Here is a 20,712-nt window from a genome sequence, read left to right as displayed (position 1 = left end):
CGATTCCCTCTTTCTGAGTGTACCCTTTCGCAACAAGCCTTGCTTTAAAGGTTTCTACCTTCCCATCTGTCCCTCTTTTCCTTTTGTAGATCCACTTGCATCCAACGGTTTTTACACTATCAGGTTGTTCTATAAGCTCCCAGACCTTATTAGAGTACATAGACTCTATTTCAGAATTCATTGCCTTTTGCCAAGATACTGCATCTATATCTTGGAGTGCTTCATCATACGTCCGGGGATCAGGTTCATGTTTACCCGGGATCAAGTCCAAAGATTCTCCCAAAAACATGAATCTCTCAGGCTGTCTCACAACCCTCCCACTACGACGAGGCACCGTCTGTGGTTGTGTATCATGTGTGACACGTGTTGTAGTCTCTTGTGGTACTTCATCTTGTACTGTTGGTACTGAAGTAGACGTGTCCTCTCTAAGTTCTTCTAGAACAATTTTGCTACTGGGCCTGTGATCCATTATATAGTCTTCTTCTAAAAACTGGGCATTGGTGCTAACAATGACCTTCTGGTCTTTAGGACTATAAAATAAACCACCTTTCGTTCCTCTGGGATAACCCACAAACACACGAACTTCTGTACGAGATTCTAACTTATCAACATCTAGTTTCAGCACATGTGCTGGACTACCCCAAATCCGAATATGTCTTAGACTAGGCTTTCGCCCATTCCATAATTCTGTGGGAGTAGAAAATACTGATTTAGAAGGTACTAAGTTCAGAATGTGCGCTACCGTTTCCAGAGCGTATCCCCAAAACGAATTTGGTAATTCTGAATAACTCATCATCGATCTAACCATCTCCATAAGAGTCATATTCCTTCGTTCTACCACACTATTCTGTTGGGGTGTACCAGGTGTGGATAATTGGGATTGAATCCTGGCCTCTAATAAGTAATTCCTAAACTCTCCTAAGAGGTATTCGCCACCACGATCAGGCCGTAATATCTTGATACTTTTACCTAGACGTTTCTCCACATCAGCCTTGTACTCTTTGAACTTATCAAAGCACTCAGACTTACGGCGCATCAGGTAAATGTATTCATATCTTGAATAATCGTCTATAAAAGAGACAAAATATTCAAAATCACCTCTAGCCTGGATAGACATAGGACCACACAAATCAGAATGAACCAATTCTAACACTTCTTTGGCTCTATACCCCTTGGCCTTAAAAGGCCTCTTGGTCATTTTACCTTCTAAGCAAGATTCACAAGTTGAAAAATTTTCCAACTCTAATGAACCCAAGAGTCCATCAGCTATAAACCTTTGAATACTACTTAAGTTAATATGGCCAAGCCTTAGATGCCAAAGATACGCTTGGTTCATCTTCGAAGGTTCTTTTCTCTTATTAGAGTTAGAAGATGTGTTATTAATTTCTATATTTTGCTTTGTGGGAGAAATTATATTTAAAGTATATAAATTACCAACCAAGGCACCAGAACAAATAATCACCTTATTTCTCTTTATAACCACATTGTTACTAAAAGAAACTGAATATCCATCCAAATATAGTTTAGAAACTGAAATTAAATTCTTTCTAAAACTGGGTACATAAAGACAATTTCTTAAAACCAAATTTCTATTCCTATCAAAAGATAAGTAGACGTCTCCCACTGCAACAGCCGCCACCTTAGTAGCATTGCCCATGTAGACGGTAATCTCTCCTTCAGATAGTCGTCGGGTTTCCTGGAACCTTGCAAGGAATTGCAGACATGATCAGTGGCTCCCGTATCTACACACCAGGTGCTGGTAGATAACACCGCTAAACATGTTTCAACAACTAGAGCATGAGATATACCTTTATTGTTCTGATTCTTATGAGGACAGTCCGCCTTCCAATGCTCTGTCTGCTTACAAATGAAGCACTTGCCTTTCGGCTTCTTCATTCCAGCTTTTTGTCCCTGAGGTTTATTCACTCCCTTTGCTGAAAAGACTTGTTTCTTCTTCTTCTTGCCTTTCGGCTTAGAAGTAGAACCATTTTCTGCATAGTGAATCTGAGAACTTTGACGAAATATACCTTCTGCTGCCTGTAGTTCTGTCAGAAGTTCCGCCAACGTATACTCTCTTTTGTTCATGTTATAGTTCAGGCGGAACTGCTCAAAACTTCTGGGTAGTGTTTGGAGAATTATATCGACCTGGGTTTCCCCATTGATTTCTCCTCCAAGAACTTGTATTTTGTTTAGATAGGCCATCATTTTGAGGATATGATCCCTTACGGGTGTCCCCTCAGACATAGTGGTTGTCATTAGCTTTCTTATTACCTCTTGCCTAGCAGTCCGACTCTGGTGCCCAAAGGCTTCTTTGAGATTGTTCATTATATCATAAGCTGCTGGTAAATCTTGATGCTGATGTTGCAATACATTTGACATTGATGCCAAAATGTAACACCGCGCCATCTCATCAGCTTTTACCCATTTCTTATGATACTCAATCTCCTCTGGGGTAGAGTCACCGTCAGATGCATCAGGGCAAGCCTCAGTCAGTACAAACTTATAGCTTTCAGCAGTAAAGGCAATGTCCAGGTTTCTTTTCCAATATATATAGTTCGGTCCAGTAAGTTTGTTCTCTTTCAGTATAATGGCCAGTGGGTTGAAAGTCATCCTAAGAATCAAAAAAATAACTTTGGTTAGGACTCTAAATTTAGAATAATATTGATTCCTCAAACAATACTATTTTAAATTAACCAACACCTTAAAACACCGTGAATTTTGTATGTCACGATAGTGTGGACGTATACAAATTCAACATTTGTAAAAGGAGGGTGTAACCCATTAATTTTATTATCTTGTCAACCTAACTTTTTGACAAATAAAATTAATAGTTGGTTTCCTTCGGTCACACATATAATAGCAGTGACTCCGATGGGGAGGATACTATTAGACGTGCCTAAGTGTATACCATTATACTTGACACTAAGTCCATTAATAAGATTGTGCCCTTTCCGATGGGGAAGATCACACGTTTTTAATTAGTTTCCTATAGTCATCCAAAATGAAAGTTTGATCTAGTGATCCGCAAACAAACTCATCCGATATGGAGGAAGGTACTCAGAGCCAACGCGCAAGTTTGTTTGCATCATTTACAAACCAGTAATGGAGACCATGGAATTTATTAAAATAAATCTCTCTCCCACTTAGTTATTTAAAGTGAGGAATTTTGAACTATCCTAGCATACATCACATGCATACACACACATCACAGTAAATAAAAGCAATAAATATGGAAATTATTTTCCAACTATTATAGTCTTTTTCTGTTACCGTCCTCCATGTGCTCCAACCCTAGCTGCTGCCATCTTTAGCCACCGCCATCGGGTCAAGTCGTCGCATCCATCTTGCTTCTTATTCCGCTGCGCCTCTGGTGCTCCAAAAGTACCACGCCTCGCAAGAATACGATCCACGACAAAAATAGAATTTTACATATATCAATCCTATATTCCACGAAGGAATGTACATGTAATCTAAATTGAAAATAAAATTCTAAAATCCAAGGGCTAATACAACTCATGCTGTATTAGTTACATACAATCATGCACACACTAAATATTGCCCTTAACATGTCCAAGGGTCTAATCACACACAACATCAATAAGCCATAATAGTTGGAGTCTGTAACCAAAGAGTTAGCACATCCTACTATTATCCTGCCTAAATTATGTATGACATGTACATAACCTATTTGAATTCTAAACACACAGAGGCAAACCCTAACTCTGATACCAATTGTTGGTTAGTCCTAGGAAAACGTATCGGTTCCACTGTACAAAAATTTTTGTACAAGTGTCGAACCTTTCCTTAAATAATCTATTGTGTTCTTTAGAAGTTAAATTAGGAATCACAGATGGAACTTAACATCATTGATTCCAAATTTAACTTATCTGTTCTTAATGGTTTAGATTTGAATCGCAAGCGGAACTTAACACTATTGATTCAAATCCACCTATGTTATTAATTCCATTAAATATTAATTTCCAAAACTGACTCCCAGGACAGCATGGCGAGGCACATGGCCTTCTTGGATATGGGAACAACACCACCGCGTAGTCAAAGCCTTTTAAGGAAAGCTAATATTTAATTTCCTTAAATAATTCTAGGTTAACCAAAAAGAACAATCGAATCACAAATTCGAAAAAGAAGAAAACACAAACTCGAAAAACTAATTCGAAAAACTAGATTTAATTGCCTCTTGTATTTAGAATTTTTACAAAGAAAATAACTAGTATGATGTGGAAGAAAATAACTAGTTATACCTTCTCTTTGTAAACTAATGACCTCGAGATCTTCTGTCGTATTCCTCGCCTCGCCTTGGACGTCATGTGGGCGATGATCCTTCAAGAAGAACACCACCCAAAAGCTTCTTCCTCTTCTTCTAAAATCCGGCCACCACCACCACTAAGGAGAAGAGAGCAAAGGGAAAGGAGAAGGGAAAGGGAGGGCCGGCCACTTGATGATCTCCAAGCAAGAGAATAAGAATTGTATCTCATGAGGTCTCCTCACCCCTTCTTTTATATTACTTGCCCAAGGCAAATAAGGAAAAAATTTTACAAAAAATAAAATCATCCTCTAGCTTTTTCCTTTTCCCTTTTAATTTTCCTTTTCTTTCCTCTTGATTGAATCAATCACCAAAAATAAATTTGATGATTTTATTATTTTTAATATGGTCGGCCCCTTGCTTGGGCACCAAGCAAGGTGGCCGGCCACCTCATCAAGGGAAAAAGGAAATATATTTTTTATAAAATTTTACAAGAAAAACTCTTATAAAATTTTACAAGCTCTCTTTCCTAAAGTAGAAGTTAAAAAAGGAAAGTTCTAAAAATTAAAACCATGTTTTAAAATTTAAAACTTGTCTTACAAAATTTTCTTTTTTTAACATGATGATAGAAAATTTTAATTTTAAAACTTATCTTCCCTTTTTTTTCTTAAACCATGAGGATGGTTAAAAAAGGAAAGTTTTAAAACTTTTAAAACTCTCTTTTAAAACATGTGGCCAAATTGAAATAAGGAAAGTTTTTTAAAATTAAAATCTCTCTTTTAAAACTTATAGTTTTCTACAAAGAGAAGAATTTAAAAATTCATAACAACCCTCCTATTTGAATTAATCTTGGCCGGCCCCTACAAGCTTGGTCACCAAGCAATAGGGTCGGCCCCTATAAAGAGGATGTGGCCGGCCCTTGCTTGGTCACCAAGCATTGGACCGGCCCACTTCTTGGACACCAAGAAGAGCCTTACAATTGGATGGCCTTGAGGCTATAATGAGGCTACGACAGGGTCCTAGAGGAGAAATTGGTTTTGACCTTTCGATGAGCTTGAGTATCTCATGCTCGCCTCGAACACACAACTCAAGTTCATCGATAATAACTCATTCCACTAGAGAGTTATTATCGCACTACCACATCAATCCCAAATTACATTATGGGCTCCTTCTTATCATGAGTGTGTTAGCCTCCCTGTGTTTAAGATTACGAATGTCCACTAATTAAGTAAGTTACTAACAACTCACTTAATTAATATCTAGCTCCAAGAGTAGTACCACTGAACTTTATTGTCATGTCGGACTAAGTCCACCTGCAGGGTTTAACATGGCAATCCTTATGAGCTCATTTTGGGGACATTCTCAACCTAGATAACTAGGACACAGATTCCTTCTATAATCAACAACACACACTATAAGTAATATTATTTCCCAACTTATTGGGCATATTGATTTATCGAGCTAAACCTCACCCTTTGATAAGTCAAAGAAATAAATATTAAATATATGTGCTTGTTATTATATTAGGATTAAGAGAACACACTTCCATAATAACTAAGGTCTAGTTCTTTTACTAAGTCAGTACAAAAAGAACTTACCTAAATGGTCCTACTCAATACACTTAGAGTGTATCTGTGTAATTTATTAGTCAAGATAAACTAATACTTAATTACACTACGACTATTCTGATGGTTTGTTCCTTTCCATCTTAGTCATGAGCAATTGCTTATAATTTATAAAGAACCGATAACATGATCTTCTGAGTGTGACACCACACTCCATGTTATCTACTATATAAATTAATTGAACAATTACATTTAACAAATAAATGCAGATATTGACCAATGTGATTCTTTTATTTCTAAAATAAATGTTTACAAAAGCTAGGCTTTTAGTATACACTCCAACAGTGTTAACATCACCGCTGAGGGGATTCTATCCTGGAGGGGTCGACCACAGCCAGCTGTTGCTCCGATTGATCCAGAGGCCGAGGATGCACCTCCCGACATTGTCCCGGGCTAGGGAGAGGAATGGCCCGACTTCTTAGCCGAGGAGTTATTCGGAGATCCATTACTGATAACCATGATTTAGCTATATTATTTTGATTCATAATGCATATTTTTTATGATCTATTCATAGCTTAATCTCACATTTTACATTGTATTTCATAATTACATGCGATTTTGGACTTAATTGCAAGTTAGCCTATTTTCATGGTATTTGATGCTAATATTTATTTATTATTTTGTAGGCATCAAAAGGGTCATGGACCTGATCAGATCAGGCCATACTTGGGCTTAAATCTAGGGCTAAACGGAGCGATCAAGCTTTGGAGCAATTTGGACCGTCCATTGAAGATCTAAGCCATCCATAAAGAATCTGGTCCATCCTACCTAATGAGGAGCAGATCTCATCCATTGATGAATATCCAGAAGTTTTGATCCAGATCTGAACTCATCCAGCTGTTGATCAAGCCCCAAATTGTTCTGGACCGTTGGATCAAATTTGAGGAGGATTTAAATAGCAAGAAGCTACAGTGGCTTCGATGGGCTCGGGCGTTCGCGATTTCTTCACTGTAGCATCATCTTCTTCACAGCGATGCGCAGCTCCCATTCCTCAATTCTAGATCCGATGAGCTTAGATTCTTCTCCGACGGCAATCTAGCTGTCGGCGTTCAACATCCGATGATCAGAGAGTGGCAGAAGGGAGGTTTCTTCAGCCACGATTCGGGTTTTGTTTCACCGCGCGTTCCTGTGAGGGGAGGTTTCCGATCAGCGAATTCTATATCCAACTGAGCTTAGAGGGAGGTTTCTTTGAGTTTCAGATCCTTTTTCGATCTCCATTCCGCAGCTATATTGGGTCGACGTGGCTATTTGATCTGGTATGCAATTCACAGATCCTGAGCTTTGTTTTTGGTTGTTGAGATTATTAGAGGGATGTGAGCTTAAGGGGAGGTTTCCAAGTGCTGTAAGCATTCTCTGGTAATAGCTGGAGGTTAGAGATTTGTTGTTGAGTGCTTGATGGGAGGTTCCAATAGCAACTCTATTTTTACAGCAGAGTAGAAGGTTTTAGTTCCGGATTTGGGTTTGAGGGATGTTAGGGTTTAGTTTTCTTTACCTTTGTCTTTAAATTGTGCAAAATCTAGCTCAGATCATCAGATCTGATTCATTTCTTTATCATTTCTACTTGTTCCAGTTTACTGCAATTTCTTTTCTAAATTTCCTTGCTTATAAACCCGAACCCTGTTAAACCCTTGCAATTGATCTATGTTCTATTTTATAGTCACTGTTAGTTGTAGATTTTTGCTATTCAGTTATCAATTCCAAGCTCTTTGCAATTAACCTTTGCTACTGATAATTTGTTTAAATGTTAAACACTAACATGAGTTTTTGATTGTTATCTCCATTCATACATTACTTTGTTTGAGCTTGATTATTGAAATTGATTGAGAAATGGATGTTGCTAGGTTTCAACAAGGGTGTTGGGCAAAAGAATTTAGATTTTACTGGTGTGGTATTGAAGATAGGGTAATGAATTCATTTAATTAGATGATGAATAAGAATCCGAATTTAATTGATACAAAGTTGTTGAAATGAGTGAATCATGTGAAGATGAGAATCGATTTGTGATGTGAATCAAATGGAAAAGCCTAATAGACCTTGTTGATATAATAACTTTATTTGAATCAATTCTAGAGTACTCACGCATTTACTAGTTAACCTTGGAAAAAAATACGACTTGGGACTCCTTACTACGACACGTGTTTTAATTATAATGAGTTTCAATCTTTATTAATTTGGAGCGCCTTGTGACATGCAAAAAGGCCGACACCAAATTTTGGTGTCGTTGCCAGGGAAAATAACTAGTAGTGTGTGTTTGTTTTAGAATGTGCATTGGATTTGATTTATTTGGTTAGCATCTTGATTGGATTTGATTGCTTATTTCTCTTTTGTATTTTCATGTTGATTTAATTCTAAATTTTTAAGTGTTTTTACTATTCATGTTATCATGTGTTTGAAACTCTATGCTCTTGAATCTTCTAATCTTGAGTTTTAGTGTTGTAGTGAAGAACAGGAGATTTCTTTAGCATGGATCCATATTTTCAGAATTTTGGAGGTGGAATGGAGAGTTATCAGTGTTTTCAACCTGAGTATCAATTTTACCCAAACATGGATCAACAAAATGGGTATGAGTCATTTTCAAATGGTTTTAATGCTAATTGGGTGGATAATTCATGTTTCAGGTATGAAAGTGCACAAGGACCATTTATTGAGCCATATCCTGCTTACCAAAGTTCATATGGGTTCCAAGAAGTTTCAACAAATTTTATGCCACAATCTTTTCAACAAAAAGACCCTCAGATGGATGAGTCAACATGGAAACTCATGGAGATTATGCAACAAATGAGTGAGCATCAAGAGCAGCAATTCTCAAGGATACAAAATATACAGAACTATTTGGACCAGATTGCATCATCCATTCATCAGTTACAGATCCAAACCATCAGTGAAGAGATGGATTGTGGAGATATTGTCAGGCCTGACACTGCATCTACTTCTTCACTAGATTCTTTAAGTATTTTTTATTATTGTGATGATGTAGTTGAAAATATTTTTGATTCTACTGATGATGTTGCTCTAGATGTTGGAAATGATGCAGGATTTGAAGCAGCAGTTGATTTAAGTGTAGGGGAGTGCTTACTGGAAGCATTACCTCAAGAATCACCAAGAATTGAAGATGTAAGTGTAGGGACTTGTGTTATAGAGCCAAGAACCCAAGAATCACTACATGAAGTTGTACATGCACCAGAACCAGAGCTTGAGTATTTACATGATGAAAAGGAGGTAACAATCACCACTCCAGGTACCTTTCAAGATGAAAAGGTGAGTATTATTTGTGATTCATCAGGAAATTTAATAGAGGTACCATTCATTGATTTTATTAGTTGTGATTCATTCCTTGCTAAATTTTCTACCCACACTAATATTCTCCTATTTTCTTTTTATCCCACATGTGTGTGGGAGTTGTTTTCTTTTGTTGATGTTGTAGGAGAATACAAGCTTTCGGAGTGGATGCTTGAACTGAACCGCCTCCGACCTCCAGAAAAATCTTTTGATGGAAAAATGAAGAATTTTTTTATATACTCCACTTCCGGCGTGGCTTCTTTTGCTTAATCTTCTTCAACCGCCCGGAATCTAGGGGAGTTGGTTCTAATTTCATTTTCTTATGCATTTTAATTCATGCTTTGTTAATAAATTCTTTTTATGCATTTCTTTAGTTACATACTTTGCACTTGCATTTTGCTTCTATACTTTGCATTTTTTTTTAGTACATACATTTTCATTTTGAATGAAAGTCTCCATGAATTTTCTTAAGTAATATTTTTAAGATGGTAAAAGTTTCTTAAATTTGATCATCAATTTTAGGTCATTTGACATGATTGGATGCTTTCCTTACATGATATTGGTTAATTTGGTGGTGGATTCCAATTTGATTAGTTGAGCTTGTTGCATGAATATTACCTAGTGAGGTCCACTTTAACCCTTTACCTAATTATTTTCTCTTGTGTGGCATGCACTCATAGCAAATTAAACTCTAGAACTTGCTTAGTTTCTTTTCAAAGTCACAATAGCATATGTGTGCATGGAAATTGAGGATTTTGTCAATTTTGTTTCCCTTCATACTTTCCGATTCCTTTTCTCACAATTTTCTTTATACATTCTCATCTAGCATTCTAAATTTTGATTGCCTTCGCTTGAAATTACTTCATGGAGAGTTTGGATGAATTGCTTGATGAATTAGCTAGACTAGATGGACAAAGATTTAAGTGTGGGGGAAGTGTACTCTATTGAAATCTTAAGGATTGAAGAGTGGCTAATGGCATTTTTAATCAAGGATTGTTGGAAGGAAAAGGAGTAGATTCTGTGATGTGAAGTGGCACATTGAATTAAATTTCAGAATTCTGCTTACACATGTTCAGAATTTAAGCATCAAATCAGAAATGAAACTGATTCAGTAAACATATAAGTGAATGTATTGATAAGAGAAGGAAGCTGGAAGCTGTTGAGTATCAAATGAGGTAACTCAAGTGAAGATCTGAAATGAATTTTGGGAACTTGAATTTATGAATTGTTGAATATTGGAACTAACTTGAATGCTAGTTGGATTAGTTTCAGAAAAATGCAACTTGAAGAAGGGAATGCTGGAAATGTTGTTATGAACGAAGTGCTCTTAAAATTGTATGCTAGATGTATCCAATTCCTGAATTTTATCATGTTAAGAGCAATCTCCAATAGCTTTGAATTTTGGAGTTTGTTGCTATGGTGATACTAAATTGAAGAATGATATGGAATGTTAATGCATGCAAATGTTTCCAAGCTGTTTAATCTGGAATGATGTTATGCAGTAGATTTAGAATGTGCAGGGTTTTGAAATCTGAGGTAGAAGAGTAAGAATGGAGTTTAATTTCTGGAATTTGGATTGTTGAACAAGGCTGGATCTGGCCATTTGAAGTTTTGCAACCATTCTCCAGTGCTTAATTCTGGATTCAAATCTATGATAGGCTGAAAGGTTGAAAACTACATAATGAACACAATGATTTAGAACAGAATTCAGATTAAAAAGTAGTTCAAGTTATACCAAACTTTTACCAGGAATTGCATTAGAGAGGAATTATGTGAATTCTGTAATTGGTTGGAATAGCAAGTCTTCAAGGTCTCATTCAGTGCCAATTTTATTTGCTGAGTCTGACCAATCTGAAAATTCAGAATTATGTGCATTTCTGAAAATGGCTGAGAGCTGCCAAGAGCATTTGAAATGTTATCCTGTAACAATGAATATCAAGTGATTAGGAAATGGAAATAGAGTTGCAAATGCTGAATTTAAATTATGGAATCTGAAATGGTAAAAGGGCTGAGTTGAAGGGTCATTCTAATCTGCAAATTGATTTGTTGAGCTGGAATGAATTTGAGATGTTGTTTGTTGGATGCTTAATAAGTTGTTGTAGGGAGATTAAAACTTCAAGGAGTGGTCAGCAATTCAAAGAATCGGATTTAGAACTTTGGCAGGAAGTGCAGAAAAGAAATCAGAAATGTAATGCTGATTTGTGCCAAAACTTTGTGTTGTTTTCTAATTACAGAAATGTGGATTCAAGATCAAAACAATTGAGTGTTAAATGAGTTCCTTACCTAGTTCCAACCCCTGCAGAACCAAGCCTAAATATTTCCTAATTCAAAATTTTGAAACGTTGAGAAATGAAGAATTCAAAATTGTGTTGTGCTATTTTCTAGAAAAGTTGGAAAATCTGAATATGGAAATAGGAGTCTGCATTAACAGTAGAGGACAGAATTTATTAGTGCATCAATTGCTAATTGCTGCTCTTTACCAGAAAAACCACAGAGAAAAAAAATAGAAAGAAAGGAAAATTATGCAGATTGACAAATACAGAAATTGTGCAGAATCTATGATGTATTAGAAATTTAATTCTTTTTGTTGTTTTAGACAAGTAATGAATGGAATCAAGGAGCTTACAAAGTGTTAAATGAATCTGTAAATAGAAATGGATGGTATTGTTGCATGTACACCAATTTGAGAGGATGTTGCAGGTTATAGGGGAATGTTTCCAAATTGGTACAAAAGCATTGAATTCAGAGAATTGTTGATAATAAATACAGAATTGAAAGAACACTGAAAGAGTTCCTGTTTGTGCCCAATGATATGCTGAATTTTGTGTAATAGCAGCAAGAATTCTGTTTCTTCTGGAAATAGATGCTGATTTCAAGGATACAGAACTCTGATTTTGATTTCTGCCTATTTTCAAAATTGTTGCATTGCCAAGCGATATTCTCTCCTATTTTATATCCTTCAAATCTTGACTAGAAGTACCAGAAATTAATTGAAGTTCCAATTCTTCTAATGCTATTTGTGACCACTATTTGAGCTGAAAATTATTGATATTTCTTTGACTTGATTTCTAATCTGTTTAAATGCAGAATTCTATTGTGGGCATTAGTATAGAAATGAGTTTCATCTATAGAGTACTTTGATATCAATTCTGAAGTCCTTAAATGAGAATTCCTTGAGCTATCAATTCTGTAATTGAAGTGCAGAATTTATATTGAAGTTTTAAACTTTGGGTTCAAAGCTGAATGCAGTTCAGCAACATTCTGAGTTGTAGGAAGTTTGTTGTTGTTGAAGATGTTTTGAAATGGAAATTGAATCCCTAGAGGATCCTGAAATTTGGAAGTGTAACTGAATCAAGCTGCTGGAGTGAAATTTGCTAATTTCTGAAGATTGTTGTTGAGTGAAGAGCACTGATTCCTGTAAGTGTAATATCTGAATTGCATTTGTTGCTGCTGTGAAGAATTCTTAACTGCTGAGAAGACTTTTGGCTCTAAGTTTTGGGAACTTAATATGTCTAGAAGATTCTAGGACTTCAGATATGAACTGATGTTTGAACTATTTTGTGGAATTGTGTGATGCATTACCTCTAATGATTTTGACTACTTGAAGTGTTTTGAATCAGAATTGCATCTTGATTGACATTGGATGAAGATATTGTGTATAGAAGAATTAAAACAAAAGTTTGATGTTTGATTCTGCCAAAGACAGAAACAGAGTAATAGAAAGAAAAATTTGCAAAATGAGGACAAGGAAATAGTGGTTTTAAAGTGTATCAAATGGATAACATGTGATGTATTCTATTGCCCGAGATGACCAATGCTTTAAGTGTGGGGGAGGGAATTATTCTTCATGATTTTAGATTATTTTTTAGCTTCCAAATGCTGGAATTGAAGTGTAAGAGCTGGAAAAAAAACAGTGAAAACAGTATCAAAGTTGGAGATAGAGTATCAAGATTTTATGTTAGCCATCAAATTGAAGGAGAGGTTAGCTTGATGTTTTGAATTGGTAATAACAAATGGTATTCATCTCTTTTCACATCAAAATGATCAACTCATCAAGTATATTCCTCCAATACTCTCATCTCCATAATTTTCATTGAATTCTTTTCTTTTGCCTATTCTATTCACTTTCATTGTTCTTTTTGCTTCCATTTCAATTCTTCATGATTAAATCCTTTTGATTCATGTATGCTATGTTTATAGTGGTGGAGAATTAGAAAATAAGCAAGCTTATGGTAGTGAAATGTTGTGAGTGACATTGAGTTGAACTCCACTAATATGCATTTTTTAGTGTGAGGGATAGAATAGATAAATCCTTTGTGAGATTGCATCTTGCTTAATTTTTCAATTGGATTGAAATCACCATACCTACTGATTATTGTTTGGATTGTATTCATGATTGTTTGTGATATTGTAGATGACCTTAGTTAATTACCTTTTACTATCTTCTAGGTATTGCTAGGGAAATTTTTGTGGAGATGATTTTTAGGTTTTCTTGACTTGAATGGGACGTCCAAGGCTAAGTGTGGGGGATTTGATAATCATGATTTAGCTATATTATATTGATTCATAATGCATATTTTTGATGGTCTATTCATAACTTAATCTCACATTTTACATTACATTTCATAATTGCATGCGATTTTTGACTTAATTGCATATTAGCCTATTTTCATGGTATTTGATGCTAATATTTGTTTATTATTTTGTAGGCATCAAAAGGGTCATGGACCTGATCAGATCAGGCCACACTTGGGCTTAAATCTAGGGCTAAACAGAGCGATCAAGCTTTGGAGCAATTTGGACCGTCCATTGAAGATCAGAGAGATCTGAGCCATCCGTCAAGAATTTGGTCCATCCGACCTAATGAGGAGCAGATCTCGTCCATTGATGAATATCCAGAAGTTTTGATCCAGATCTGAACTCATCCAGCCATTTTAATCCAGATTTGAGGAGGATTTAAATAGCGAGAAGCTACAGTGGCTTCGATGGGCTCGGGCGTTCGCGATTTCTTCACTGTAGCATCATCTTCTTCACAGCGATGCGCAGCTCCCATTCCTCAATTCTAGATCCGATGAGCTTAGATTCTTCTCCGACGGCGATCTAGCTGTCGGCGTTCAACATCCGATGATCAAAGAGTGGCAGAAGGGAGGTTTCTTCAGCCACGATTCGGGTTTTGTTTCACCGCGCGTTCCTGTGAGGGGAGGTTTCCAATCAGCGAATTCTATATCCAACTGAGCTTAGAGGGAGGTTTCTTTGAGTTTCAGATCCTTTTTCGATCTCCATTCCGCAGCTATATTGGGTCGACGTGGCTATTTGATCTGGTATGCAATTCACAGATCCTGAGCTTTGTTTTTGGTTGTTGAGATTATTAGAGGGATGTGAGCTTAAGGGGAGGTTTCCAAGTGCTGTAAGCATTCTCTGGTAATAGCTGGAGGTTAGAGATTTGTTGTTGAGTGCTTGATGGGAGGTTCCAATAGCAACTCTATTTTTACAGCAGAGTAGAAGGTTTTAGTTCCGGATTTGGGTTTGAGGGATGTTAGGGTTTAGTTTTCTTTACCTTTGTCTTTGAATTGTGCAAAATCTAGCTCAGATCATCAGATCTGATTCATTTTCTTTATCATTTCTACTTGTTCCAGTTTACTGCAATTTCTTTTCTAAATTTCCTTGCTTATAAACCCGAACCCTGTTAAACCCTTGCAATTGATCTATGTTCTATTTTATAGTCACTGTTAGTTGTAGATTTTTGCTATTCAGTTATCAATTCCAAGCTCTTTGCAATAAACCTTTGCTACTGATAATTTGTTTAAATGTTAAACACTAACATGAGTTTTTGATTGTTATCTCCATTCATACATTACTTTGTTTGAGCTTGATTATTGAAATTGATTGAGAAATGGATGTTGCTAGGTTTCAACAAGGGTGTTGGGCAAAAGAATTTAGACTTTACTGGTGTGGTATTGAAGATAGGGTAATGAATTCATTTAATTAGATGATGAATAAGAATCCGAATTTAATTGATACGAAGTTGTTGAAATGAGTGAATCATGTGAAGATGAGAATCGATTTGTGATGTGAATCAAATGGAAAAGCCTAATAGACCTTGTTGATATAATAACTTTATTTGAATCAATTCTAGAGTACTCACACATTTACTAGTTAACCTTGGAAAAAATACAACTTGGGACTCCTTACTACGACACGTGTTTTAATTATAATGAGTTTCAATCTTTATTAATTTGCACTACAAGAAAAAACCCTCATAGACATCGGTGGAACAACAACTGTTTTAAACAAAAACCGATGTCTTTAAGTATTTTACACTGGTTTTTCCAAAAACCGGTATCTATGAGCGCAGATTTTCGCTCATAGACATCGATTTTTTAGCCGATGTCTATGAGCACCTTTTTTTCATTAATAGACACCAGTTTTAACAGCAGTTTTTAAAATCCGGTGTTAATGAACCAAAATAAAATATTTTAATTTTTCCACTAGCCAAAATTTGCAACACTACACAAAGTTCCCTCCAAACCTAAACCTATATCGCGCCCCTTCCTCCGACCATCTCTCTCAGCCTAAACCTAAACCTAAACCTGACCATCTCTCTCAACCTCATCTCCCTCTTCCCCTTCCTAGATCGACGCCCCTTCCTTCTCCATCCAACCACACCGCATCTCCTCCAACTCCTCCCTTTGGGTGAGAAGAGGAGACCTTCTTCTCATTCCTGTAGCTTTTCCTTCCCCATCTCCCACACATTCCCTTCCCCAATCCACACCCATGCCCTATCCTCTTCCTCGGTGTACCATCCTCAGCGAGGACGGCTCCGATTCGTCGCCACCACCGCGAAGAAGAAGAAGAACCCTTGGCTCGACCCCTTCCACTGCGGAGAGGACCCCTACATCGAGTACGGATCCCTCTTCGCCGATGGAAAGCAGGAGGAGGACCCTCGCCCTCCCGACAACCACACCAACCCCTACGGTTTCCTCAAGTTTCCCATGGGATTCAACGTCGAGCTCGCCTCGCTCGCCTCCAAGGTCCGCGGCGACGTGCGCCTCTGCTGCTGCATCATCTTCGGCGGAGTCTACAAGAACCTCCTCTTCTTCCTCGTGATCCAGCTCATCAAGGATAGGTACCTCGGCATGCAGATCGATGTCGTTGCCTTGCCCAGGGGAAGCAGGTGTACGAGGTGAACAAGAATGTGAGGTGGGCGAATGTGTATGACCCCGACGAAGATTTCCCGGAGCCGGCGGAGTACGTCAACATGATCGGTCTGTTAAAGGTACAAATGAAAGGGGGAAAAACACATGATCCTTGAAATGGAATGATAGTAGAAATCTCACTAGCTTTTTACGAATTTGTTGACAGAATTGATACTATGATTTGATCTTGTCGACCAAGCTTGCTGGACTTGGCCATGCGACATTCCTGTTCATGGCATCTGCTCGAGACAAAGTAAGCTACGTGTACCCTAATGTCAATGCAGCAGGCGAAGGCATGCTGCTCACAGAGACCTTCACTTCTCCAACCATGAACCTCTCCGAACGTGGATACCACATGTGAGGCAACCACCATTGATGCCTCAATTCTAAACAAACAAACAAAAAAATCTTTTGTTGTTGTGGATTGTTCATTTGTGATACTTGTGGTGTTTCAGGTACGATGAAATGGAGGAATGGTTAGGAATGATTGTTCTTTTGTTATTGCATGTTACATGCTTAGTGATGTATCTTCTGTGTTGTCAAAAGTTTTGTTGTTTGCTAGAGCTTATTCAACTTAGCATCCTTGTTTCTCCATTTCCCTTCTCCCTTATTCTGATCTCTCTAATGCTTCCATTCACATTTCAGCTATTCGGTCGTCCACAGTGGCTCACTGTCAAGTCACGTTCATAGTGCTACGTCGACAAGGTATTGCCTCTCCCCGAGTGTTTGAACTCATTCTTTGTAAACTTTTGACTCAAAGTTGATGCTTATTATAAGTAGATAAGAGAAGAATTGGAGAGCAGATCATGTACTATTAGAACAAGGTGTGCTGTGGAATCAGTTTTTAGTACTGATGCAGGTAAACAATGTCAGAGCAAGATGGTCTGAATTAAACCACTAAACATTGGCATCTTAGCTACATTCTGTATCACATTTAATCCTCCACGTCTGCACATTTCTTGCAAAGCTGCAATTGCATTCTCCTTTGCCTTAGGGGTGCCCCTTTTCATTAACCCTACTAGATTTGTGATTGCAGTATCCTCACTTGCAATTGTCTGCGCCAGAATGTGATGCCTCATAAGCAATGTCAGAGCTCCAGCAGCCTCCTCAGCAACAATTTCATCTCTCAAAGCTCCCGCTAGGGCTGAAACTGCTCCCATATTCAACATTTGGGACCAGCTCTCAGGATGGGTCGAAAGATTAAACAAGGCCATCACTGCATCTTTCTTTCCCCTTGGGCTTCCCTGCATCAGCAAATCAGCTAGTGTTGCAACAGAACCATGCTCATCCACAATCATCTTCTTGAAGTCATGGACAGCAGAGAGGCTGAACAATGTAGCAGCTACATTCTCCCTTGCCTCAGTAGTTAACCCATATCTCAGAACATATACTATTAATTCCAAACAACCATTCTCCTCCATAATCTTTCTCTTGTTTTCATCATGAATAGATATGTTCAATATTGCAGTCAGGGCATTCTCTTGAGCAACTGGATTTGTAGACCGGAAAAGTCGGTAGAGAGCTGGGATTGCTCCACCCTCTGCAATGAAAGACCTATTCTCCTTCCCTGTTTTTGCCATTAATCAGAGTTCACGGGCTGCGACAGCCTTCACTTCCTGCGAACCAGCTGATAATTGTTCTACTAGCATTAACGCTGTGATTCGGTTAGCTTTGATTGCTGTGATTCGGTTAGCTGCTAACAATGTTTGGAGTCTGAACAAGGCCTCGATGTTTGAAGTCTTGATTGAGTTGCTTCTTTTTTGGAAGACAAATGGTTTATTGCCATTCTTCATTGTTTTAGTAGGTCTTGTGGATGCAGGTTGATAGAGTATAAATATGAACTATTGTGACATCTTTGACTTGAGGAATCATATAATAGTTTTTGGTAGGATGCTGTGTGGTATTGTTCTCTGCCACAAGTTATGCGCTAAAAAAGCATGGTTAATTTGTTGTTAACTGTGGATATTGTAGATTTTTGAAGTACATGATGATTTGTTGTTGACTTGCATACAAAAGAAGAGAAGTTTATTTACTATGTGTAGTTCTTGTTTGTGTGAACTCTTAATCATTTTCTATTTATTTCAGGTTCTTCATAACATTACTGTTGCAGAATACTTTCACTGGAATATGCTACGTGATTCAATAACTCCTATTTTTCCACTGGACTGTTAATCTCTTTTTGATTTTGTGGATAACTTTGCTGCAAACTATGCTCTGAAGAGAGTTTATTATGTCAACTATGCATTGGGGATATCTGGACGCAGGAAACCTTGCTGGCATCTATTATGAACAAAGTCAACTTGACATGGCAATTCTGCATTACAAGCAAGCTATCAACTGTGATTCTACCTTTATTGAAGCTTACAATAATCTGGTAAGTTGATAATGGTCTAATATGTCAAAATGTGGTATCCTTCTTGATGGTGAGCCAAGTTAGTTAATGATCGACTTTCTTGCACATTAAAAGGGGAATGCTCTCAAAGACGCTAGACATGCTCTCAAAGACGCTGGACATTATAGGGTGACTTTTTAATTTGGATATTTTTATTCTTTTAAGTTTTTTTTCCTTGTTGAATAACTTCATTTTAATAATTTTTCCCAAGTCATGCTTTGCTTTACAACCTAACCATCCACAAGCATTGTCAAACCTTGGCAACATATACATGGATTGGTAAGCTTTAGAAATGTTTGATGACAACTGTGCGGATAATTTATTTTTGTTCCTTAATGAAACTTCTCTTCATGCAGCAACATGATGAGTGTTGCTGCATCATTCTATAAGGCAACTTTAGCAGTTACAACAGGGATATCTGCGCCCTTCAACAACTTGCTATTATATACAAGCAATAGGTAGAGTACTATATCTGCCTTTTTCATTGCTATATAGTTTGAGAGTTACTACATATTGCCTCATTTAATGGAAGAAAGTCATATAATTTGTCTATCATCTTCTTTGCTGTCTTTGCCCCTAGTTGGAAATTGATAGTTCTCTTGTATTACACCAAGGAAATTATGCAGAAGCGATAGCCTATTACAATGAAGTTCTTCGCAGACTGCTGCTGATGGTCTTGTCAATAGAGGGAACACATTTAAGGAGATTGGTAGAGTTACTGAAGCAATTCAGGATTATATACGTGCTGTGAATATCAGACCAACTATGCCAGAAGCCCATGTAAATTTGGCTTCAGCTTACAAAGATAGGTAATTTCTTCTTTGAATTTGTGCCGGTGTTGGACTATATCAGTATCTTACATCTATGATTCTTCTTTCTATTTATTTGTGGTTGAGATAATTGATGAACGTTTCTCTTTTTAAGCATTCCAATTACTCATCTTGTTACATGGTGCTCTTACTGCTTTTTCAACTATGATTTTTTGTCTTGATTTACTAATATATTATTTATGTGTTTTACAGTTTACAAATCTCAAGTACGCTAGAGTTGAAATTGATGAAGTGCGGTTCTAGTGGGTTGAATGCATGCTAGATTACATTTGAAGTGCGGTTCTACCTTGATGTGTTGTTAAAAGAATGTTCTACCTTGATTCTGATATCTATTAGCTTTTGATGTAAAAAGAATGTTTATGTATTTTATGGATACTGTTGTAAGAAGATTATTTATGTAATTTGTGAATATTTGTGTATTTTATGGATACTGTTGAATGAAGAATATTTGTGTAATTTGTGTATTTTTTTTTGTTACTGTCGGTTTCGGAAATCAAATTTGTGCTGTTAAAAAATAATGATATTACATCGGTTTTCCACCGCTGCAAAACTGGTGTTATTAACTAATATTACATCGGTCGTATACCGTTGCCAAAACTGGTGTTATTAACATATAATATTACATCGGTTTTACACCGTTGATAAAATGGTGTCGTTAAGTGATACTACACCGGTTAATAACCGATTCGAACACCGGTGTCGTTAAGTGATACTACACCGATTTTAATCCGATGTCTAAAATGACAGACCTTTTACATTGGCTTCATAGACATCGGTCGAAAATGTAATAAACACCGGTGGAAAATTGATGTCTATGAGGGTTTTTGTTGTAGTGTTGGAGCGCCTTATGACATGCAAAAAGGCCGACACCAATTACCTTCCACCTCCGTCGGGCCTTCCACTTCAGCCGGGCCTTCGACTTCGGCACCACTCTTCGTCGAGGACAGACTCGCTCGTATCGAGGTTCAGTCCATTCAGACGCGACGGGTTGTTCTAGATAGCTATCGCTCCCTCCGATCCGAGATAGCTGCCGGATTTGCATCTCTCTGGGATGAGATACGTCGGCGGGGACAGCCTGCACCCGAGCAGCCCCTTGCACCACCTCCAGCTGACGACCCTCCAGCTGATG

At 37.4% G+C, this 20,712-nt stretch overlaps 1 protein-coding gene and 1 pseudogene across 1 annotated transcript; one reads left to right on the top strand and one right to left on the bottom strand.

The window, feature by feature from the left end:
* The first annotated feature begins 15,939 nt into the window (after positions 1-15,939).
* Positions 15,940-16,272, top strand: LOC121986877 (putative protein TPRXL). The gene has a single exon (XM_042540806.1). It carries the CDS (start codon positions 15,940-15,942, stop codon positions 16,270-16,272), a length of 333 nt encoding a protein of 110 aa, XP_042396740.1.
* Positions 16,273-17,218: 946 nt separating this feature from the next.
* Positions 17,219-18,154, bottom strand: LOC121986876 (annotated as a pseudogene).
* Between the last annotated feature and the right edge of the window lie 2,558 nt (positions 18,155-20,712).

This window comes from Zingiber officinale, chromosome 5B (assembly GCF_018446385.1).
Source record: "Zingiber officinale cultivar Zhangliang chromosome 5B, Zo_v1.1, whole genome shotgun sequence".
Lineage (NCBI taxonomy): Eukaryota > Viridiplantae > Streptophyta > Magnoliopsida > Zingiberales > Zingiberaceae > Zingiber > Zingiber officinale.
This window is presented reverse-complemented; position numbering and strand designations above follow the sequence as displayed.

Bases quoted from the DNA above. Each gene is read 5' to 3' on its own strand.
- LOC121986877 (XM_042540806.1), top strand. From the start codon at position 15,940: ATGCCCTATCCTCTTCCTCGGTGTACCATCCTCAGCGAGGACGGCTCC.